Raw genomic sequence first — 25,899 nt, forward strand, 5'->3', positions numbered from 1 at the left:
ATATTTCATGTTTGTGTTTGAAGGTTCTTGATTCAAACCCACTGCCTGGAATGGTGATCACACCTTCTGAAGGGGTGGTACCTGTGGGAGGCCGTGCTGATCTCAAAATCTGTTTCACTCCAACTGCAAAAATCAGTTTTGATACAAGAGTGAAGGTATTAAAAACTTGGTCTTTTGAGTGTTATGTTGTGTGTTTGTGTGTGGAGATATGTGTACATTTGAGCATCTTTTGGATTTTATCTCCAGTGTTCTAATGCTCTTTATGAAAAAGAAATAAATTTTCTTACAGCAGTTCATGGCTGTTATAACCTATTCTGTTGTTTTGTCTGAGTCCTGCTCTGAAGTATCAAAATAGCCCTTCAGTTTTTTTTGACTCTAATCCTGGATTCTCCATCTTCTGTGGCTGCCTACATTATGCTCTCTAAACCTAGTATCCATTTCTTTTTTCCACTTCTAAAACAGATTTAGCATTGGTCAGAACAATAGTATCTACTTTGTACCAGCATCTCTGTCAAGCAATTTGTGTTGTAATATACTTTCCAATACTCACAGCTGCTGAATAGATCTAACCCATCCACTCAGCTTTCTTCTGTTGCAGAAAACTGTTCATTCTAGTGATACAGCCTCTTGCAACAGTATTTTTGTCTGCAGAAGACTGGTCTTTTCTAAAACTTTGTTGGTTTGGGGTTTTTTTGTTTGGTTGGTTTTTTTTTAATTGGCAGCTGTGACTATCCCAGATATGGTATGCCGCAGAGGTATGACTGGTTCTTCTTTGAAGCCAAATCTCATTGGAATCTGTATATATATGTTCTAGAAAATTAAGGCATTTTATATTCCTCCCTCTTTCCATAACAAAAATGCATTATTATAAAGAGCAGGGTTATTTTCATGTTTTCATTACAAATTATGCTGAATGTCTACACACTATATCTGTGGGGTACATTGTTTCTTTGTTTTGGGTTTTTTTAACCTTTTTTTTTTTTTCCATGTAATTATGATAGATTTGGTGAGATAGTTATGTTAAAATGACCTTGTGAACAGTCTTAATGTCATCCATTCACTTAGGTAGCAGTGCGAAATTCAGGAGTACTAGTGCTTGGGATTGGTGGATTTGTAGAGATCCCTGAAATAAACATTGATGTGGTAAGTATGAAGAAATTGTAGCAATTGTTAAGATTTATAGTGTTTTGCTTTATCTAGATGTTCAAGTGGGTCATCCCTAGTTCATATTTTAAATTTTTTCCTATAACTTCCTGAGAAAATTAGCAAGGAGAAGAACTTGAGAAATTAAAAACTAAATGTACATATAGCAGTTGCACTAAATGGTAGCTGACAGCTTTTGCTTTTGAACTTGACAATCTGGAAAAAGTATGTTAAAAGAGAGGGGATTTGTGTAGAGTAGATATAGAAAAAAATGCAATAGGAGGAAAAGGAATCCATTGATCTGTTTACTGAATGATGAAAACTTTCCTGATGGTGTAACTGGACTTACGTATTGAATTCTAAACTCTTGCATTTCATGTCCTGCAAAGATTTTAAAGATAGGGGTTATGCAAGACAGTTGATTAACCAACACTGTTATTGTATTATAAATTGTGAATCTTTGAACAATTACATTTTTCACATTCTGTTCAGTTATAAACTTGACTCCACAGTGCTTTGACCCAATTTTTTTCCCCTTTAAACTTACAGGAACTATTTGACTTTGGTGGTGTTTATGTCAATTCTACAAAATCAATTCCGTTTTTGCTGCAGAACAAAGGACGAGCAAGTACCAGAGTGGAGTTTGATTTTTCTAAGTATAAGGATTTTAAATTGAATGCTAATGACCATTCAGGTATTTACTTTTGCTATACTAGAATTTTCATAAAGAATGGATAATGCTAAGAGAAAATCTGTCAGACTATTTCTGGTATACAAATTTTCTGATTTAAGAAAACCTAAAGCAATTATTTTAAAAGTGCTGCTTAATATAAATTAAGAGGAGACATTTTGGTTTGCCTGTAAAATGACATTTGCCAAAAATAAGCATTTGGAAAATGTCAGGTTGCCTGCAGAAATTTTTTTTAATTCCCCCTTTTTTTTTTTTTCCTATAGTTGCTAAGGTATGTTAAAAAAACCCAGGTTGAATACCCTCTCATCAGCTAAAATTAAAAAAACAATTTAAAACCCCAAATAAAGCCAAACAACTATGTTCATTTCCTATTCATGGACTTTTACCCACTGTTTTGACAATGTTTACTGTTTAGTTAATTCATCATCAGTATAAGGGTCTGGACTTCTCTTTTTTCCTAATGGTACAGGATGGCTGCAGGTTAATTGCAGGATCTCTGTTCTGCATGATGCCCAGCTGAGAATGACATTGGGGCAATATGTGGAATTAGATTGCTGTTCTTTGTTTCTTGATAGAACTAGTGCAGATTCTTATCCTTCACTCATTGTTGCTCATCCTTTTTTACTTCAGTCCTGGCATCTCCTCTACTGTTCCAACATCTTTATTCATGAGAGAATTTTGCAGCTATGCATATATGGTCTCTTATCCCTGGAAGCTCAGGAAATTGGGACTCTTTCAAGAGAGTATTATACTATTTAGTTGTATATTTATGTAGAGCTATATGTGAATGGTGACAAAAAATGATCTGACAAGAACAAAGGGCTTTTCTTACTATGTGGTGGACTTTAAAGGGAAGGTGAGGGGTCCTAGTCAGTCATCTTAACTTGGACGAGAACTGTAAGACTGTTTATGACAGGCAACTACCCAGCATGGGAATCGACTCACTGCACATGATTCTAGATCAGAGTTTGTGCTTGGAACAAGTAATGTGACATCCAGTCAGGTCCAGTACTGTTCAAATGGTGAATACTGATCCTGGTGTTTCAGGATGAATACTGACCTCAGAGGAATGTTACCTTGTTTGTTGGAAACCCATGCTTCTGCCAGTGCCTTAAAGTTTAACATGAAAGTCTGAAAAATGAACCAAGCCTTAATTCTTCTGTAGTGTAGATTATGCCTAAAAGTCATTTAGAAAACAGTTTCAGCCAACTAATTTTATCCTTGTGGTATTAGGTTTTCATTATTATATTTAGTTTTCATTATCACAGTTAACTATTTTTGCCTAATGCTTTTATTCAAAGGTAAATGACTGTGGTTTTTTTCTGAAACGTTGTGTTCTCCCAAATCAATAACTTAAATGAAAGTTGCTGGTGATTAACATGTCTCAAAATTACCTTCAGAATCCTTAAGAGAAATCCTTCATTCATAACTTTCTGAGAAATGTTTACCATACAAATATGCAGATACCTTATGTTGGAAATCACTGAAGTGCTGCAGCTATTACAAAGTTGATATTTAGTGTAATAACATCTGTAATTTGATTCTGAATTTTGTTTGACAGTGGTTGACCGCTGTTCTTCAAAGCCTTATTTGTATTCAGTTAACTTAAGGGGAAAGTCATCTTTGCAGTGCCTGCTGTCCTTCATGCCAAAAGAGGTAAGTTTATGGGCTGATGGTGATTATACTCAATTAAAATGATGCTCTGTGATATTTCTATGATGAAATAATATAGACATTTGAGATGCACATTTTAGTGTGTGCAGTAGTTTCATAATAGTAATCCAGTTCTTAAAACAAGTTCTGAAATAACCTTTATATAACTTTTGGTGCTTTCTGTAAACATTTGCGTACACACTTTCTCAATGACTTAAAAATTGAAAAGGTATAAACTTAAATCGAAATGTCTTACCAGGCATTCATTAAATCATTCAACAAGCTGGCAGCCATTTTCTTTTTGCAGCTGTTCATGCTTTAACTCTCAGATGACCAAGGGACTGCAAAAGTAGGATTTTTATGTGTCACAAAGATTGGCAAAGTTGCTTTCTGACTGAGCTATTTGAGGGAAATAAATTGAAGTTATAAGACTATGGGTTACTTTTACATCAAGAAAATACCATTTTACTGGCAGTAGGTGTCAATAGAGAGTACTATAGCAAATTTTAAATCTTAAACCTATTAGACAATGCTTTAGAAAGGGAGGGTTTGGGGTTTCCACATATTTGGAGAACAATGAACTGAAAGAAAACTTAGTCTTTGATATTATGAGCGAGCTTCAGAACAAGCAGCTGGGGACTACTTTTACAGCACATAAACCTGTTGCATTAGCTGCATTTTTACCTTAAAAAAATAAATTCATATCAGAGACAATGCATTTTGGAAGGGTCAACAATATTATGTTTTTCACTTCCCCCCCTTTCTCCTTCCCAGCACTTTAGTTTTTGAATAAAAGGGAATTCCTTTGTTCAAAGCATCATTCAAATAATGTGTTACAGGCTGTGTCTGTAACACTGATTTTCTTCCTCTTATTACTCTTGGCTTAGATTCTGTGTACACATGGAAGCTGTTGTGAAATAACTGGTGGTGTGAATTTATAGTACATTCACTACTCTGAGATGATTTTTCCTGACAGAACATGAGTCAATAGATTCATAAAAAATGACCTATTTCAAACCAAATTAATTTCCTCCTATAGGATAGCAGGTGTTGAGATTAAGGGAGAAGCATTAGATATATCTTTAAGTATCCTGACACTGCCTGTTGCAACATTCTCATAAGCAAGGCAGTCAGATTTAGACTAGATACAGTATTGGGAAAGTATGTAACTGTTTGCAAAATGGTACACACAGAATATCACCAGTGAGCTATTGTCAAACTGCAGAGAAACTCAGTGAGGAAAAATGCTGACATTTTAATTTAAGTAGGAAGGGTCAATAATAGAAATGCAAGACTAGATAATGTTTGAGTGATCTGTGTGTATGGTATTGTAGATCACAAGCTGAATAAGAATTTAGAGGGAGACACCATACTGATTTATATAAATAGGAATAGTTAGTAAAGCAAGTAAAATAATTATTCTAATCGGTGCTGATAACACTTCAGTGCTGATAACACTTCAGCTGGAACACTTTTCCCATTTGGGATGCCATACTTAAAGAAATGGGAAAATTTCTCTGGGAAAGAAAGTCCAAAAGAAAGCAATGGAATTGATCAGAAGTCCAGAAAGCACAAACTGTGTAAAAAATGGAACTAACTTCCAATATTCTGTGGAATATAATTTATATGTGTGTGTTCACTGCAGTAGATAATGAGTAGTGGGTTTAAATTATGCCAGGTGGATTAGACTGGATATAAAAACTCATTGTAACAAAAAGAGTCAAATACTGGAATAAATTATCTGAGAAGACATCTCCATTATTGAAGACTCTTAAGAAGGGCTTGGACAAGCATCACCAGCAATGCTTCACTCTATCTCAAAGGGTCAAGTCATCTGTCAGACAATCACATTTATCCATTCTAAAATCATATTCTAGCAGCATGTTGCTCCAAAGATGAAATTCTGGCTACACTAAGGCCAGTGTTAAGGCTCTTAGTATTTATAACAGTACTTTTTAGTGGCTGTCTCTTGCTAAGTGTGAAATTCAAACCAGTTAAACAATAACTAATACAAAATAATATAGATATTTGGCTTCAAATGGTGAAATTGGAATGTGGAAAGGCTATCTTCCCTTATAAATAAAAAGAAGTACATAAAGTAGTGCAGAGCTATGTAAAACAAAAATTGGGAAAAGATTGTTTGAACTTTTAATAAGTAGGCATATATTATTACTATTCTTACAGCCAAGCTTCAAAACTTAATTAGTTTTGATTTTTATTTTACCAGTAAAGTCCTCTGAGATGCATATTTCATTTACAAAAGCAATCTTGTTGTAACAGCATCCTCTTAAAGAACATATCTCGGTTTAAAATCATAAGTATTCAACAACATTTAAATTTTTTGTTCTAATTGAAAGATTGTCAGTAGAAATGAGAAACAAAATACTGCTTTGTAACTGCCAGTTAGCTTCTAGTAAGCCACACTGAACAGAGAAAATAAATGGTTGCTAAAATTGTAATGCCCTTCTGTAAGAACTTTCCAAATCCCCTGTTTCCATTCTTCCCTGTTCTTCATGTTGTATCATCTGATTACTTTGGAATAGAATATACTTTTGATGGGTTTGCTCTGTTTGTAGATTAGATGGGAACAAGGTAATGAATACTTTAGCTTAGTTAAGCTAGTGGTTAATGTTTTTGAATTTTTTTTTTTTTTTTACTTCAGCATCTGTACAGAAAATTCAGTTAGGAGTTCTATAAAAATAGAATGTCACAAACACACTGATTAAAAAATTATAAATAGGGTCAGAAATACTAAAAAAAGGTCTAGCAATATTGTTTTATGGATGATACAAGGGTGTGTACTATATGTAGGATTTAACAGGTAACAATTGTTTAACTTTCAAGGCCTCAATTTCGGTTTATTTTCATAAAATAATTAAATTAAGTCTTATAAAGTATTTAACAGAGGTATTTCTAATCAGCACTGTAGATGCAGGTTGGTTTTTTTTTTTCCATTTAATCTCAGTGGCTAAAAGCACCCCACTGCATTATAAGATCTAAACCATGTACATATTGATGGGAACCATAACCTGAAATTTGACAGCTCTGTTCTTGCTTATGGCATTGGATTTTCTCTGGTGATAGTGCTGCTGTACAAAGTGATCTTTTATTCTCCACTATAGCAGAAAAGAGTGTAGTGGAAGGTCAGTCGTCCCCTTACAGACTAGTGAAATAGCAACTCTCTAAAATCTGAAATGCCCACCTCCCTCCCCCCCCCAGTCCAAGCAGGCATTTTGTTTGCCTCTCAGTACTCTTATTTCCCATTGTTACAGTTGAGCTCTGTTATGATTTTCTTTCCTTGTCAAGTTGCAGGATGGGTGAAGACTGGAAGTGTTGCTACTGACACTGCTGTAAATTCAAGTGATTAACTAAATTAATATTTCTGAAGACTGAGGAAGTAGCAGATGGTTCTTTGTTTAATTTCACTTTTCATCAGTATTACTATTTGTTATGGATGAGCATCTCCAGCTGTCACTTGATACTGGTGGTATGGTAACCTAACTGAAGACAAGGTTATACTAGTTGGCAGTCTGCTTTAATTATGATATATACTTACATTTGACTGGATCTGTTTTGTGACTGCTTTTCTTAAAAAACAAAAATCTCTATAATATATTGCATCTATTGATTACAGATTTGTTTATACGGTTTTCTGATGTCATCCTTTTTTATTTTTTCAAACTCCGTGTCTATGTGGTTTTCCAGTCTTGAGAATAATTTTTGCCAAAGAGAACAACTTCCTTCAGAAGCAAGGGAATAAAGAACTTCAAAAAGGAATTTTTCCTGGGGCATCTTATACCTCATAACCAACTAATAAGTGTTGTTTTAATGAAATGTCTTTTATTTCAGTTTTCCCCTCTCTCCACGTGCTCACAGTCTTTCTGTCTCCCTCTGCCCTTGGTGCTGGGTAAGCTCACTGTTCAACCAGAGCTTCCCTTCTGCTCCACATGTGTTATTGCCTGCCTATCAGGGGCCCACTTGCTTATTGCTATGCAAGGCATGCCCAAATACACTTACAACCCACTGGTGGTCAAGTTTACATCACTGAGAGTGCAGCACTGATACCTGGCAGCAATAGCACTGACTAATGTTAAATGAAGAGAACTTTGAAAACTCTGTTGCCCAGTATGGCGTGACTAAACGAAGCATCTGGAAGTATATGTACTCCCCAGGATGCTGTAGCTTTTCTTTAATTTAACTCCTGCAAAGTAGAATACTAATAAAAACCAGTTCTGTTAAGAAAATGGTCCATGTACCCACATCTCTTATTGTGATCAGAAACTCTTACTAGTTACAGATTCTTAAAACATTCTCTCTTGGATCAGAGTTATCATTCTACCTCATCTAGATTTCCCCCTATTCTCACCAGATTTCTTCCTTCTCTTTCCTGACTTCCCAGTCTTGAAAATACTCTAATCTCCTCTGTATATTGAGCTTTGCCTATTCAGTGCTGTTTCCTGCCTCTGCACTTGAACAGCTGTTTCTCTGATCTCATCACCATTTTCCGGACAACTGCTCTTACCCAGCTTATCTCCCAGCTGCTACAAACCTTCTGTATCCCACTGAGTCGCATTCTTTTCTGTCCACCTTCTGGTTCTACTAAAAGTTCCTGCTGTTGTAGTCATTACTGACAACACTACCCTATAAACCAACAAAAACCCACTATGTTGATGTTATTGCTAAGAAAGTGGATACTAGAACTAAGGAAAAACTTAAAATAATTCAGAAGCGCTGATTTAAAAAAATCACAAAAGCATGAAATTATTTTAATACACTTTAAAATTCTGTTAAAACTACTTGAATTATTAATGGAAGGCTTCAAGTATTTAGTCTTGAGTGCAATCTTGAATTCTGCTAAAAATCAACTTGGCGATAGCTTTCCTTCTGCCTCAGAAAGCTTCGAACCAACAAATGAAGTAAATACATAGGAACTCTGAATAGCTTCTCCCATTCTTACTAAAAGTATGTAAAAATACATGACATAAAAAAATGCTCTTAGAGATGAAGTATGTTGGTATGTTTATAAAATAATATCTAAAAAAATTTGAGATAATTCAGTATTCTGAGTGGTAAAATGAAGTCGATGCATTATAGATAAGGCTAGGATGCTGCTCAGACACGGCCTGGCTGTGTCTTCCTGTTACTCCAGTGTCTTGGAAGGTGTTAGAGGTGCCAGCGTTCTCTGCCTCACTGGAGAGAGTTTAACCTTGGTGTTTGTTGGCTGTGAAAGTCAGAGCTGTAAGTGAAAACAGTATATGAAAATATATATAAATAGGTAAGCTAGCAAATACTTCTTATTATTGTATTTGTATACAGGCTGTATGCTGCTTTCTTTTCTGTTTTGATATAATTTTGTTTGAGAGATGCTTCAGTTAGGTTTGTTTTGTTTTTTTTTTTTTTTTCACTACAGTATAAGGAGGCTTAGCCAGCTGAATGTATGATAGGTTAGGAAGGGTTCTCATTTCAGAGCTGAATAGAAAAAAAATTTCTGGTAATTAAACAAAAAAACAACCAACCAAAACCAAACAAAAAACCCCATGACTGTCTGGCCAAGTATCTGTTGTAGCTCCCTCATCCTTATCCAGAGACAGAGCTAAGAATTATTACTAATAATATTATTTATTGATTGCTAGCAGTGATTATTTTTGAACTGAGTTTTAAATCGTACTAAGAAGCATAGAAGCGTGACTTTTCTGACCATGGCTCACTTTCTGCAGGCTACCTGTCTGTGTAACAGTGAGGAGCGCCTCATTCTTTTGGTTTTGTGCCAGGGAAACAGGCAGCATGTGGTCACTATAAATATTTGCTCATATTCGTTCCTCAACTATCCCTGTGTTTCTCTGGGCAGGGTGCTCCACCTGCTAGCAGCAGTGGCATGCATGATCTGGTAAGGAAAACAGGCAAAGCAAGGTGCAGGAGTGTACTGCTTCAAAATTATTATTATTATTTTTTTTTTACTCTGCTGAAAAATAGCAAATTCCAGGATCTTGGAAAAAAGACAAAATACACAGCTGTGTAATAATGATGCCTATGAGGGCCTTTGATTGAGATAAATCGAGCAAGTCACACCTGTCAGAGCTTATTGCTTAAGCTTTTTGTAGAGAAGTGACAGGTGGTTTTGGGGATTTTTTGGCATTTTTAATGATGTATTTTTTTTTAAAATGAAAGAACAGAATTCATGGTGTAAGAAATGAATTCTATGGAAAATCTGCAGCTGTGGAATTACAGGGTGTTGCTGGTGCATCATCTCTGACCATATACAAGGGAAAGATTTAGTTTTATTTCAGTGTTTTGAATGATGGCTTTGAACACTAGTTACATTATTCATTGTGGAAAGCTGCTTATCTGTAATATAAAGCTGGGGAATTTAGGCTGCATGAAAGATTTAAATATGTTTTAAGGAAAAGCTCATGTTAAATCTTAGGGAAGGTTGAGAATGTGTATTGTATACAGTTGTAGGACATAAACTCTTGGTTTTGCAGTTAGGTTTAAATTTGAATCAAACTGATTTTTTCTAATGTACATCACATTTTCTCTCCTTGTATCACTGCTGAATCCATATGTTAGTGCTATAAATAAAACAAGCCTTTACACAAAAACTCAGTGACTTTCACTGCTTCAAGATATTTGAACAGTGCATATTATGATAAATACAAGAGTATTATCCTTTACAGATGTTTTAACTTAAAATTAAGTCTTAAATTAGCTTACTGATTTACTTGTAATTCCCTGTGAAGTTGTACTGTGAAAGCAAGTACTGTAATTTTAGGGAGATGTCACATTTTTTTGTGCTAAAGAAACCATATGATTCCTCGATTTGATAACAAAATTTTTGCTCAATCTTGAGAATATATGCAATTACAATGCAATTACAATAACAATTAGCAAAATGTATTAAATTTTAATAACTTGCTTTCAATTGTACTAAGTTGTATTAAGTTGTAGCGGCCAAAATAATTCACACATCACAATGTTCTTTCTTTCTGCAGGGCAGCGGCTATTTATTTTCTTTAATCTCTCTCTTTCTCTCTTCTTACATTAATACATACTCATACAATAATTCATACTTTTGCTCTCATCCAAGCTCTTACTTCATAATAAACAAATCAGCAACTAGACAGTCATCAATACTCTTATCCCACAAACAGTTCCATACCACACAGGCAGTCTCAGTGCCTGCCATCTTCTTCACACTAGCACAGCTTAGCATCCCTCTTCCAAGGCCTGCTTCTCCTCCAAGCCTTGCTGCTTCTTCAGGCCTCTCCGGGCCTACACAGATCTTCCCTGAGCAGAGCTCTCCACCTTCACCAAGCTCACTCTCTGACTGAGCTCCGCAAAAGCTGATCTCTCACCAAGCTCCCCACAACTGAGCTTCCCAAAATGGCCAATGTCGATTTGGCTCTTAAGTATTGAATCTCCCATAGCTGTGCAGGGCTAACAGGCCAATGCCAACTTGCCTCTTAATCATTTACTGGTAACACATGATTTGACTCTTAACATATTGAATCTCCCACAGCTGCATAGAGCTGACACTCCCACAGCAAAATATATTTTATAAAGCATAAAATATATTATTGCATTGGGGTACTTAGTAAAGATAGAAATGAAGTAACTGCTTTGGAAGTGTTTTTTGAAAATAATTTTTTTTTTCTATTCTCAGATTCCCCCCTCAACCTGATAACTGTGCTTGCTTGTTTTTTAGGCATGAATTTTATATAAAATACTATTTTAATTGGCATGGTTGATGGGGTAGTTGTTCCCTTTTTTTGGTTTTTTTCGGTATACTGAGTAGTTAGGCCTGAGGCAGGAAGCGTCAGCTACGTTCACTCTCCAACACTGGGCTTAGAGCTACCTTGTACTTTGTATCAAACCTATTTCATAAATTCAAATGAGTTTTGGTAGTAGAGCTTTCTTGATCAGGCAGATTTCTTAAAATCAACAACTTATATTTGTTTAGCAATTCTAGCAAAAAAAAAAAAAAGGAAGGTGTTTTAAAATGCTCTCTAAATAAAAGTTTGCAGGAATATCAGTTTTATTTAAAGAATTGTTATGTTCTGGTGGCAGCCTACACAAGCATGTCCTTTTCTGGCATCCTTTGGAGGTGTTCTATGGAAACACATAATAAAAAGCTCCTTTGCCTCATGTGACTAGTCTTTTTAAAGCTTCTTTTGAAGTATTTTAATTGCTAAAACTACCACTTTGTAGATGATGCCTCCTTTCCAGTTAATGTGTGTAATTAGTGTAAATCAGGACAGGAAAAATATTTCTTATGATGATATAAACAACCTTGAGTGTTTGTGAAAGAACTCTCTCTAGGCTGTTTACTTCCTGCCCCTCGCTGTATTCTTTGGTTTATGAAGTTAAATACAGCTTCAGAAAAATATCTCAATAGATAAATAACTGTGAAGTGTTCTTAGAGTATTTAAAAAGCGACTGCAAGTCCAGTAATAGTATAGGATTTTTTTAGTACTGTTATTAATTTTTTTGAGTATATAATCTTACAAGAGAGAATTTTCCATTATGGAGTTTGAGATTAAACACTAATCATTTTTTTTTTTCTTAAAATATGTATAAAAAGAAAAATAATGGTTCTACTTGCTAAGTGAAGTCCTCAAAAATGAAATTAAGTTTTAGTTCTGATTCAGTAAAGTGTGTATGTTTGTGTGCTTGTATGTATGTGTATGAATTATCATATGATTTCTAGGTATATAGAATTTAAAAAAAAATTTTCATTTGTAGTACAGGTTAGTTACTGTACAGTTAATAAGACAAAGATACATATGAATGAAACAAAAGGTCTATTATTTGTTCTTAATTATAGAAATACATTTTTATGAGTTATGTTGGCTCTGAATTTGCACCATTGTACTTCACAGCAAATGCAGGTTTTCAGTGAACATCATGTCCTACATGTAGTGAATTAAGTGAGTGCCTTGCACATATTTGATTTTGTTTGCCGGTTCTTAGCAAAGAAAGCCCTTGTTGCATAGTAAGACTAAACCAAATTTTCCTGATTGTTGGGATGAAAACCAAATTTCGAATAGCTGTTTCGGAGAGGGTTAAAGGGATTTCACCTTTTATTGTCTGACCTAAACAAACTAAACATAACATCATTGCTGAAGAACAATTGCAGTGCTAGACTGTACTCTTTTGCACAGCCAAAGATGTAATAATATCTATTATAGGCTAAGCATTTTCATCTTACCAAGCTTTAAAAGCTTAGTGTCATTATATTGTTTGTTATATATGTCATACATGCTAGGGGTGGGAAGGATTTTCTAGCTCACTTTTTTACTGCAGTTCTTGGCATTGGTGTTTCAAGTGTTAGAATTGCCAGTGTAGGGAAATACCTGCTGGCTATAGGGAGCTGCCAAGGCTGGGAGCAGTCTCAGACACAGAGATGTGTGTTGAGATGTGCAGTGATCTCTCTGTTCTCCTTAGTGACCCATAAAGCTTGGGAGAGAAGTTGGTTATTTATGCAGCATTTTCCATATTACACTTCTGAAGATGTACACTGGGTATGCTATACCCAGTATAGCAAACTTCTCGTACAGCTGAAGGAGTGTGACGGGATCTTCAGATTGTGTCTGTGTTGTGACTTTTGTATGAGATGCTTGATCTAGAGAGTCCTGTAAATGTTTCCCCCCCCCCTCCCCCTCTCTGGTATTGGTTCGCTTTACAGTTCTCTCTTATTTTAAGAGCTGTCATGGTTACCAAATAATCATTTGGTATTCAGCTCTGTTCTATCTCTTATGTAAAGAGATAGATAAACTTCTCTTATATTTTTGCAAAAATTTTTACAAGATTTTTTTCATGGATTTCACAGCCTTGAAGTGCAATGCTTATTATTTCTACTGTAAGAAAAGATAGTTGTTTTTCTAAAACTGCAAGGAGCTACTGTTAGTGACATGAAATCATGTATTTTGCACATACTTTGAAGTGAAGGGAACTTCTCACACGATAAAGATCCTTTTCAGTCTAATTTTTAATTGTGTGGTTTTATGCAACAAGACCATATTTAGAAAATGTAACTTGAAGTATTTTATGTGGGTGACTTGACATACTAAAAAAAGAAGAGTATATAAGTAAAATCAGGAGATTTTTACTCAATCTTTGTTTATGATACACCTTAAGCATTAGTGACTAAAAAATCTTAAATGGCATTCATGATGTTAATTTTAAGAAGCCAATTCTATGTTATAAAATCTAATAATGATCAGATTTGAAGTATCAGTATAAATCAAGGGACTGTGGGGTTCTCACTAGAAAAACTTCCCCTCAACCCCTGCTTTCCTCGTGCTAAGCACAAATACACAAAATGTTCCATAAGGCTCAGCACACATCTCCCTCACCAGGAGTTCGTAATTGTGTGGTACAAACCCTGCTGGAACTCCAGATACTAAGTGCTGCGTACTTGCTCCTCATTATCGAAGTTCTGTGTTGATTCTGTTACAGATGGTTATGTGCCTCATGTCCTGGCTTTGGACAGTTTTATTTATTTTTCTTTCCTGTCATTTATATATTCTACTCACTACCACATATGTGAAAGCGAAGCATGATGCACTATTTTCTGCAGTTTTTGAAAGCTTTTAAATGATTCACAACTTCTTTATATAGCTGGTTTTGTTGCAGATTTTAAGCAGCATGCAGATTTTATAGGCCAGAGTCCTTTCTGGAGATTTCAGTGGCCTTCAAGATTAAAACAAAATTTGAAGGAAACAGTGGTTTCAGTGAAGAAGATTTGGTTTTTTTCTTCTGTTACCTTTCTTATGGTTATCCATACCTTTTTGTCTGAAGAAGATACTGCTGTACTGTGTCAATCCTTGGAAAGAGAGCAAGAGCCAAGAAATGGCTCCTTGAAAGTATCCTGTGAAATAAATTTGGTCTTTGAAGTGCACAGTCTGTCAAAAAAGATGATTTTGTATAAAACATGCTATATTTTAAATTCTTAACTCTACTTATTTGGAGATGTGATTGCAGGGATAAAACTAGGATCAAAATTACTGGAATTTCGACTCCTGGAATTCAGTGGCATTCAATGACAGTTTTAAGAGTTTTTTGTTTTGTTTTATTTATTCTGAGGCTTCTCGTTTTTAACTCATGCTCCCCCTTGATCTCAGAGTCCATTTTGTTTGTGCTGGGTATACCGTAACAGCTGACCTTTCCTCTTCGGTGTTTGAGAAAGGCTTTCTTAATTTACATAGCTTTGTTCCCCTCCCTGTGCTCATGCTTATGCATTTGGGCTACTGCTCCAATCTTTTTTTCACTCAGGAGAGTGGTTGGAGAGGAACACAACACAGTAATTTACCGGAAGCCTTGTCTGTAGCTGTGCTGATAACCCTGATGCTTTTGGGCATACAGTTTTTTCCTTGGTGGGGGAAAAAATAGCTGGCCACTGCTTGCTTAAAGGGCTGATACTGGGTGCTAATAAACTACCATCCTTTGAGTATAATGATCAGGTCCTAAATTAATTTCAATGATTCTTATGAAATAGTAATACCACTCAGATGGTTTAAGAAGTACCTACAAGTACCTTCTTTGGGCAAGTGACCACAATGATATTCTTGTCCTTTAGGTGGCAGCATATGACTTCACTCTTCCAGTTAATACTCCTCGGGCAGACTCCTCATCGACACAGCCAAGCCCTGTATCTGCGAGTTCTGCTGGATCTGTAATGCGCATTGTTGCTCCTCGGCCACAGGCGGTGACTGAGGCTGTTCCATTCTTTAGAGTTAAAGCAGTTGGTAGGTAAACGAGGGACTTAAGCAGATGGTGGATACTTGTATTTGTGGTGTTGTTTTTGCTTGTATTCTAATTGCAGAGAATGACTACTTAAATTTGATTGCTGATGGTATAATGTGTAAATTTATTGGAAACTTGCAAAATTTTCAAATTTTGATTTGTATTTTCAAATATGTGTAAAGCTGAACTTTCCATACATAATTATGATGTGCTGATGTGCTGTGAAAATACATTTTTTTAATACAGCCATTTGTCTATATAAAAATTAGTTTACCAAATCTCATTTTTGTTTCTATTCATTCATTAGTATTCCTAGACCTTACCTTGCAGACCCCAGTATTTACAGCAGTTCACCTGAAAAGTGTAAAAAAGTAGTATATTATTCATACTATATATTTTTTTTTTTTGGTTAGTCTTACCCTGTCAGAACTAGGAGCTCTAGCTAGATTTAAAACTCCTTTAAAATGCCTCTGACTGGCCCTGATCCTATCTGAGAAAATTGGTGGTAATTTAGTCCGTTTGCTTTTAAGTGCAGAACTGCACTTTTCTGGTCTGTCAGAGTTTGTTAATGGCCAAAGTTACAGGTTGTTTGCCTGCAGCAAGAAATTGATATCTTAAATGATTCTTCGGCTTTTCTTAAAATAATAAGTGGTTCTCTTTAGTTTCGTCTGCTCCTTATAGTCACGTAGACCTACACCTTGTGAATACTTTAATCCACTAGCTTTCCTCATCTCAGTTTTTAATATGTAGTCACTGTGTATTTGAGATGAGACTTAAGTGCTGAGTGTCTTCCTGGAATGGTGTTTGTGTAATGTTTAAATATCTTGGGAGCACTGAAGGAGGCTTGGCCAATTAAATGCATAATGTGGGATATGAACAACTCCAATTTATTAGGTTTTATCTGTTTGGTGTGCTTTTTTAAAAATTTTTTTATTCTCTGTAGGCTTTAACTTAAGTCTTACTTTTGAAATCTTTTAAGATATCAAAGAAATCTGAGAGACCTTCTTTAGATCCTGTGGTGGAAGTAAATTAATATTGAACATTTCTAAATATATTTAGTTTAAGAACACATAGAATAAAGGTAAATTTACATATGTATATGAGATTATTAGAAAGCACATCTCTAAGTAAAAAAATCATAAATCAAAGTGACAAATTTCTAGTGCAGAAGTGGTTTATGTAACCTAAAGAAAAAAGAAAATGTTTATTTCCCTTTCCCTTTCTTTGTGGAATAATGAATCAAGTCAATCAATAAGTATCACTAATAAATTATAATCTTATCTAAATTTTACCACAAATTTGTACTCCTGCCTCATAGAATTTCTTCCAAGTACCAATATAGGCCAACAACAAGTAATCATAGTATTAGAGTGAATATATAATACTTTCAACTTAAAGAAATATTTGAAAAAATAGAGTGAGTCTTCTATTTAAATTTCAGTATTGGAATTACAGTCTTATTTGGAATTTTGATGGGCTGGGAAGAGGAATAGAAGTATAAATAAATGTCTTGACCACTTAGTATTTCACATAATCATAAAGATACAGGCAACTAGCCAAATTATTTTTATTGTTAAAAAAGAACTTGATAATTTCATTACATTCTGACAACTTAAAAATGGTGTCTGCTATTGATTCATCATTTCAGATTATCACCTTAAAAAGTAATAGTGGGTAGGATGCATCTTTCAAATTCTAAATTTTGATTTGATAAATATGACTAATTCTACTGTGTGCTTTATGGCACATGTGTTTTCCACTCTTACAATTTTTTTTTTCCTGTGACAGTTTTCATGATTGACTTAGGTTCAGACTGCACAGGACAGTGCAGTTGGCACTTAAATCAATAGTTTATATCCGATGTTTGTACTTGGGATTGTTCACCCTGAGAAAAAAATCACAATAATCTCAGAGTAGACAACTCAGTCTTTTAACTTCAGTGTAGTCAATGTTTTCAATCCATCATGTATCTTTTTTTGAATTTTTTTTTAAAAACAAAGTTTGTAGACTGTTTCAGCACCTAGGAAGAAAAGCAGATCTCTTACTTAAATACTTGTAGACTTTTCCCTTAGAGACTGCTTATCAGTAAGACAACACTGAAAGAAAAAAACCCACAACAAACCAAAGCAGAAAACCCAACTGGAAAAGACACAAGCCCTATGTCAGCCAGACACAAAGGAAGAGGACATACGGTCACTGTAATGGCCTCATGTGAGCTGACCTCTTTTTCTTTAATAATTAGACTCACAATTTTTTTTTTTGTGGCATAGATAATTTCCTTTCCTAAAGCTCCTAGTCTTTCAGTGGTGCTGTTTTTCTTGTATAGGTAGTTTCTATTAGAGGTGAGTGACATAGTTGCATACTGATGGAAGCATTCCAGCAGATTAGGTTCCTACTTTGAACCAATATTAGTTCATAGAGTTTATATGCCTGTGCTTCAGAGACATACAGACAGTGGTGGTGTTTACATAATGTGAGATATGTGATTAGGAAATCCTTTGGGATTTCTAGGGGGAGGAGAGCTGATCAACACACTTCCTCACTGAGTGTGAAACAAATTTACAGATTTTAATTAAAGGATACCGTATGCTTGCTAGATTCATTTCCAGTGTTTAATCTAATCAAGAAATAAAGAGACTGTGGGAGCATACACCTTTGTTTTTCCTAATCCTGACTTTAAACTTCATCCTATGTGATGGTTTCTTCATTCTTGCTATATGAAATTAAGAGAAATACTGTTTTTTGTAAAAAAAAAAAAAATAAATTCAAGTCTTTTCTAATGATTACTGTCACAAATGTAAATGTATTCATCTGCAATAGGAAGGTCACTTGGCTCTGTGTTTATAGCATCTTTATATGAAGGAGAGATGTTATAAATCTGGTAGATATAAAATGTAAATAATTTTAATGTGACTAAAGGGTCCTGATGAGACAAAGTTAAATTACAGTAATTATGTATATAATATAGGAACAATAGAAAGAAAATACAGTTTTAAAACAAAGGAAGAGAGTTCTGATAAATGTGCAGGGACTTTGAGGAAATATTTGTCAAAATAATGCTGTATAAACATCTTAAATTATTTTTTCTAACAGTACTTAAATCACCATTGGAGTTTTCCTCAATGGAACTTAAATTTGTACAACATTCAAGTGGCATACAGTTCAATATTGCTGATGAAAGTCTGAATTCTCAGGTATGTAATCACAAGTGTTCTTATAGTTATTCTTGGCTATAGCTTTTAATTACTAAAAATTAGTGGGAAAAGAATACAGATTTGGAACTCAAAATTTGGTTGTGTTTCAAATACATCGTTTAAAAATTTTAAATTTGACCCATTTTATTCAGTTTTTTATTTTTATATTTATCTTTTGATCACTAGAAAATTTTCCAAAACTCAAAAATGGGCTTGTCCTGACTCTCTCATATATGAGAAAGTGTGGACACCATGAGAAATTGACCATGAATTGTGTAAGAGAAAGCTTACTTCCCAAGATTTTCTGCCTATACTAGTAAACTAGACAGTGACAGGGCAGGAATGCAATTGATGTGCCATGATGGTCCATGAAGTTAAATTGCTGTCCCAGTATTTTGTATGGTACTGATCTGTGCCAACTGGCCCTTTCCCCCAAAAAATTCCTGGTCATGATTTAGGGCTTAATGGGAAAAGGCACTAAATAGGATATTTGGCCACAGCCATTCTGTTTTGGAACATAAGAGTATTTGGCTGTACGAATGCAAAACGTACCATAACATAATTTATTGTTTCTAATTCCCAAAAGGCTTTGGAAATTACAAAAAAAACTGCTTTTGGCAATGATGAAAACAGTTGAAACTCTTTTTCAAGTATCTTTGGAAAACAACGATAATACAAAGTCAAGGCCTTTTTCCTAGCTATGGATATGTTAGCAGTTGAAAGAGTAACTCTGAGATACAGGAATGGATTTTTTTGTTTGTTTGTTTCCACTGTAGTCTTATTGAATTGAAAGAATGGGTTTTGAAAACCTATTCTAAACTACTTCTTTTTCAACATATGTACCTGGAACTCTAGATGTTGTGAACCATGTGTTTAGGGCTTGCTGTGCTTCATTTGTTATAGGAAAAAACTCCTCATTTCTGTTCGATTAACTCTCACCATGATGCTTTGGTCTATTTACCTTGTATAAATGAGGTTTTTCCATTCTGCAAAGGAAGTATTGCTCTTTGAATTTGGTGACTGACTGGAAAGCATCCTGTTTGTGCTGATAGGCATACTCATCTTCTCACCTTACAGATATAATAAACTGGGTTTTTCATTGCTTCCTAGTGCTTTCTCGCTTTCACTCTGATTCAAAAAAAAAAAACCAAAAAAAACTTAGGATAGAGCAATAAGAAAAGTATCATGGTGTTTGTTGCTTTCCCTCTTTCATGATGTCCTCCTTTCTCTGCAAATACTTACAGAAGCTTGACCTGAAGAATATCTCAAGGCAGCAGTTGACATGGAAATTGAATTGTGATGATGCAGGCAAAAATACAGAAGATGGTATTTTTAAATTTAGTCTGCAGACTGGATTTCTTGATCCAGGACAAAAAATCAGCATTGCTGTGTTCTTCTGCCCTTGTAAGTAATTTTCTGAATTCTTTTACAGATAGTTTGGCCAATATACAATTTTCATAGATTTAAGTGACTTTTTATGATAAATCATAACTAGCACTTGTTTTGATTAACTTTCAGTTAACGTGACTAAATAATGAACTAAAATGACGAAAGAAAGGTTTGTTGTGGTTCTGAGAAAATAAGACAGCTGCAGACCTAACACAAAGCATGGAATCACTTGATAGCATTATTTGAAAAGTCTGGTTTGCACATCTAAAGCTTCAAAGACTGGAATAACAATGTTTTCAGTACTGCTCCTTTATGTCTGTTTAGGTTGACTGACTTAGATACTAAAGCTTTCCAAGAGTACTTGGAACGTGTGTGAATTTTTTTCTGAATAGCAATAATGTAGATAAGAATGGAAATTTCCTGCCTCAGTGAGATACAAAGTCACATAGCTATGGTATTTTCTGAGTAGTCTGCTCAGGCAACCACACCTAAGTAAAAAAGGTAAAATGTATTTCTAACAAAACTTGGGAGCATGCAGGAAGATGGTAATCAACCACATACAGCAGAAGAAGAATGGCAGAACATGAATATTAAGATTCTACCTTATTCTCAGTCAAGGGTAGAGAGTGATGTAACACTATAGTTAAATTGGTAAAGCCCACCAGCGTATGCAGTTGACGCCTATAGAACTCGTTTGTTTTGACAGCTTTAAGTGGCCTAGTGTTGGGGCAACAGCATTCTCAAGGGGAAGAAAAGTTGTTTTGTCAGTTGGATCTGATCCTGAGTCAGCAAGTGAGCATCCCTGTCCTAAAGAAAGATGTTGCTGCTATTCTTTATGATAGGATTGAAAACTATAACCTCAGTTAAGCACTGGGAACAATTTAATATAAATAAATAAAAAAAAAAAGGTATAAGACTCTTGCCATGATTTTGTATGATGAATTGAGAAGACTGTATTAAATGTTGCTCTGCAAACATGTTGTGAATATTCAAGAGCAGTATTTAACTGCAATTGTTGCTTGGAGTTGCTTGCTGTACTTCAAAACATTTTTCCATCTATGCTTTGTTGGTAGCTTTTGTCTTATGGTTGAAGAAAAAAATCACATCAACTTGTGATTTTGCTTTGTGAAGTGGAAAAGTAATTAATATATAATGTTTTTTGCAGAAATATTTAGAAGGTTGTTTGTTTTAAATGATTTTAATTTTTATTTTGAGTACCAAATTGTGACTTTTCTGAAGTAGTATTTCTTTGTGCATATAATACCTGGAAAGTTTCTGACCCAATCAGTATCTATAGTTGCAGTTTCTGCACTTGTGAGCTGTCCATGAGGTATCCTTTTAGAAATATGTATTTAAATTACTCTATTAAATTATATATTATTACAAATTAAACTGCTAGAAGAAAGTTAAATGCCATTTACTATTGGAAGGCCAAGCAAAAATATTTACAGTATGTTTCTGGATTTGATGCATCACTTTGTCTCCTTTTCTCCTACGTTCCTCCAAAGTAAATTGCAAAAACCCTGGGTTTTGGCTCTGAAGCACGTTTATGAAAGAGCCATAAAAATGTGTTCAATGCAATAAAGGTTTTTTTTTTTTTTTTTTTAATTGGGTATGTTCTATTTTGTACTTCGTTTAATCATTGGGTTTGGAACCAAATTATGTGATCTCATCTTCATTTCATCTGTGCAGGTCCTCAATCAGATTTTAGTGATAATTTACATAGGTCATCAAAATAAAATAAGCAGAGATGAAGATTTTTGTTAAAGAATTTGTTTTGGGAGCAATATGAAATAAAAAAGTCCAAGGATACTAGGTAAATGGAATGAATTCTCCCAGGGCATGGGAAAATGTCAGAATATAAAAATCAGAAGAGGTTAAACAGTGGGAGCAGGATGACAAGAAGATTGGATAAAATGCAGAGAGATATCGTAGGAGAAAAATCTGGAAGTTATCTCTTTTCAGATGTTCAGTTTTACAAAGTTTTAGAAATATGGACTTGAAATCTTAGTTTACTTATGAAGGATGTAAGGATCCACTCAAAGCACGTCTGGAGAGCGTGTCTAGACAGAAGGAAGGCTTTGGGTAAACTTCTGAATTTTGAGAAACTGTTGAGATGCAACCCAGAGGAAAAATAGGTTAAAGAAGTCGAGGAACAGAAACATATTATGACCCCAGGTCTTTGGAGTAAGAATGTAGAGGAAAGAAGAATGGAAATATAGAAGGTTGGAAAGGGGGAAAACAAGCACTCATAACCTTCTGTTGTTCCTTGAGATTCAGTTAAAAAATATACATGTAGTTTACTGTAACTCTATTTCTTTTAAACATTTTTTTCTCCTTTCATAAATTTCTACTTTGATTTCAATAGGGTATTTCTGTAGTATTTCAGATAATAAAGCCTGAAAAATAAGTGTTGTAACTTTGACAGGGTATACTAATAGATATTTTTGCAGAGTTGTGCCTATGGTTAAAATAATTGTGGATCATACTAAAATAATCACTTGTGAAGAACACATATAAACATTTTTGTCTCCTTTGAATTTGAGAAACATATTCTAATAGGAGCTATATTAGCTGCATTTTGCATTGATCAGGTTAATGTATATAGCTTGGAAGAGAAAATTGCTCAGGGCAATATTAGACTTGGAAGAGAAAAAGAATAAATCTATATTTCATAAAATCATAGACTGGTTTGGGTTGTGAGAAACCTTAAAGATCATCTAGTTCCAATCCCTCTGCCGTGGGCAGGGACACCTCCCACTAGACCAGGTTGCTCAAAGGCCCATCCAGCCTGGCCTTGAACACTTCCAGGGAGGGGGCATCCACAGCTCCTCTGGGCAACCTGTTCCAGTGTCTCACCACCCTCATAGTGAAGAATTTCTTCCTTACATCTAATCGGGATCTATCCTCTTTTAGTTTAAAACCATTACCCCTCATCCTACCACTACACTCCCTGATAAAGAGTCCCTCCCTGTCTTTCCTTTAGGCTCCTTTTAAGTACTGGAAGGATTTCCAGGTATCTGGTGATATTTAGGGCCTGGATGAGCACAGGGTCTTATTTTCTCCTTTTTCTAAGTACCACTCTGGCATTTAAGACAGAGGAAACTAAAAAAAAAAAAAAAGAAATTCTAATACTATTTTGTGCAGCAGCTGGAGAGGGTTCATGTGATAATGAATAGGTGGGATGATCATCTATATGATGGCTGTTCTATTTAGGTGTTTACGTCATGAGAATGTATTAAAATTGCTTGCACGTTGCAGACTGTGAAGCAGAGAACAGCATACAAATAAAAGTCAGTATTTTGAATTACTGAATAAACTGTATGTGTAAATGCAAATGTGTAGGTACATAAATGTGACTGATTGTCATTTGAAGTTATTTGTATTTTTGCTGTGTTCCCATATCTTTTATTTACAGAAAATCATAAATAACTGTGAAAATCAATTGCCCTTAATTCGATGTTCTAAGTATTTTCCTATGATTTATAGCCTACTTGTGCTATACCTTCACGGAATATAATTACTCTTTCTTGTAAGAGAACATTAGATACATCAAAACCCACACAGGAGACCTAGTTAATGAATACTGTGTGCTAATCACCTTCATAGGTTTGTACTGTAAAGTTGTGGTATGTGGGGGTGAACAAACCTTAAAATGAACTTTGAGTGTGCGTTAGAATAACTTGTTCAAATATGCTGCAACATTTATAATAAGAGTGCAAAATGCTATAGTAAGCTACAGTGTTACATTAAATGCAGGAGTTTGTATAATCCTTGGTAATATGATGCTACCTGCTAAAAAAATAAAGTAAATTTCATAGAGATTCTCAGGAACTGGAGGTATATTAATATGATCCTCTTTTGCTGTACTACAATATAATGCTTTAACAGTGTACAAGAAATTTCACTATATCTTACTGTGATATGAAAAACTTTTCTGCAGCATAGTAAATCACAATAAATATGTGCTCTGGGATCCTGTGTGGAAAAATACTCACAAATGCACCCATGAGTACCAGGAGTTCAGTGCCCCTGGAAGATGTGATGATTATGTAATGGGCACAGATGACCATCATGACCTCTGTCTTCTAGGTTTTTTTTTTCCTGCAACAGTAAGATAGAAAATAACTATGCCCTTTAACAGTTTCTGAGGAAAAACTGTTAGTTTACTTTTGAATTTTTTTCTTCATTTTTTTGTAGGGTTTACCTTTAAGTTTTAACTACCTGGGACTTCTACTGCTTCTGCTTTGAAGTCAGTATTTCAGTGTATGCAAATTCTTCATTGGCACCCATTTATGCTGAGGGCTATATATGCAATAAAGCATGAAATATCAGAAAGTCCAAGGCAACTAAACTAAAAATGTTTATTTGTGAGACAAGTTTAGGAACTGAATTACAATGTAATACAAACTTAGGGTGAGAAGAGCAGATGGTGATTTTACTTTCTTCCCACACACTCAAAAGATTAACAAACGTGCTATTATACAGTTAAGATTTCTGGTGGAAAAAAAATCAAAAAATAGATTTGTTCTGCTAGAGAGGAACAAGGAATATGGACATCCTTAAAAAGGCAGCTGTTTAAACTAGCGTTTGCTGCTAGTTTAAATTGCAACTAAAACACGTAGAGTGGGAAATATTTCTCCTCCAGAAATGTGTGAGCAGTATCGAGAGGAGAACTTGGATATGTGTATAACTGACTTTCAGCAGAAATATAATCTGTTTATGTTTCTATTAACAAGGAATCTGCATAAGGTATGGTCCCAGGGAAGCATGCTAGGGAGTAAGGCACTCTGAACTGGATGGACTTTCTAGTGCTAATTAGGCTGATAATGAAACAGCTGATGAATAATATATGTACTTTGAGAAGTTGCGTTCCTTTATTCAGAGTTTATTCTAAGGTAAGACAATGAATGCTTATTTCTCCTGATAAACATTCTGAACATGAGCCAGCAGTGTGCCCAGGTAACCAAGAAGGCCAATGACATCCTGGCTTGTATCAGCAATAGCGTGGCCAGCAGGGACAGGGAAGTGATCTTACCCCTGTACTCGGCACTGGTGAGGCCGCACCTCGATTACTGTGTTCAGTTTTGGGCCCCTCACTACAAAAAGGACATTGAATGACTCGGGCGTGTCCAAAGAAGGGCAACGAAGCTGGTGAAGGGTCTGGAGCACAGGTCGTACGAGGAGCGGCTGAGGGAACTGGGGTTGTTTAGTCTGGAGAAGAGGAGGCTGAGGGGAGACCTCATCGCCCTCTACAACTACCTGAAAGGAGGTTGCAGAGAGCTGGGGATGAGTCTCTTTAACCAAGTAACAAGTGATAGGACAAGAGGTAATGGCCTCAAGTTGCGCCAGGGAAGGTTTAGACTAGATATTAGGAAGTATTTCTTTACAGAACGGGTTGTTAGGTGTTGGAATGGGCTGCCCAGGGAGGTGGTGGAGTCCCCATCCCTGGAGGTGTTTAAGAGGCGGGTTGACATAGCGCTGAGGGATATGGTGTAGCTGGGAACTGTCAATGTTAGGTTAACGGTTGGACTAGATGATCTTCAAGGTCCTTTCCAACCTAGATGATTCTGTGATTCTGTGAAATATATCTAGAAAAGACAAAGGGGAAATTTCCCATATAATTCGACAGATTTTGTTAGCCCTTGGCAAATTTAGATTGGCAGATTTGTAAATACCATCAAATCTCCCTAAGGAAAATTTTCACATCTGCTGGACTGCTTGTTGTTTGTCCTATAGAAATTAATGGTGGTGTATCAGAATGGTATCAGCAGCACAAGCTTTGATAATAGTCATGAAAGGTGTGATTAATAGGATAAATTCATTACTTCAGGTGTTAGTTCAGGACATAATTCTTATTAATTTCAAAGTAATTTAACATGAAATATCATGAAATCCTTGGTTCTAGGCATTACAAAGTAATGAACAAAACTTAATGAAATAATTCACTTTTTTTTTGTCTTTGTGTCTGTTTAGAATGAGGACAGTATTGCAACATCCTGGAGTTTCTGACATAAGCAATAAAGTATTACTTTATATATTATGCAGAATTCTCATGTTAGTAAAACGTGTGGAGTAACAGAGTGC

The 25,899-nt window shown here is 35.2% G+C and overlaps 1 protein-coding gene across 1 annotated transcript in view; it reads left to right on the top strand.

Moving 5' to 3' along the window:
- The window catches only part of CFAP47 (cilia and flagella associated protein 47), a 347,912-nt gene that overhangs the window by 26,514 nt on the left and 295,499 nt on the right, over window positions 1-25,899 (top strand). Inside the window, exons 18-24 of the mRNA XM_074860922.1 lie at window positions 24-155; window positions 1,066-1,143; window positions 1,693-1,837; window positions 3,396-3,490; window positions 15,063-15,231; window positions 18,323-18,423; window positions 19,662-19,827. Of these exons, the coding sequence (XP_074717023.1) occupies window positions 24-155; window positions 1,066-1,143; window positions 1,693-1,837; window positions 3,396-3,490; window positions 15,063-15,231; window positions 18,323-18,423; window positions 19,662-19,827 (886 nt within the window). The remainder of the gene's footprint in view (window positions 1-23; window positions 156-1,065; window positions 1,144-1,692; window positions 1,838-3,395; window positions 3,491-15,062; window positions 15,232-18,322; window positions 18,424-19,661; window positions 19,828-25,899) is intronic.

Source organism: Strix uralensis, chromosome 2, assembly GCF_047716275.1.
Source record: "Strix uralensis isolate ZFMK-TIS-50842 chromosome 2, bStrUra1, whole genome shotgun sequence".
NCBI classification, from domain to species: Eukaryota; Metazoa; Chordata; class Aves; order Strigiformes; family Strigidae; genus Strix; species Strix uralensis.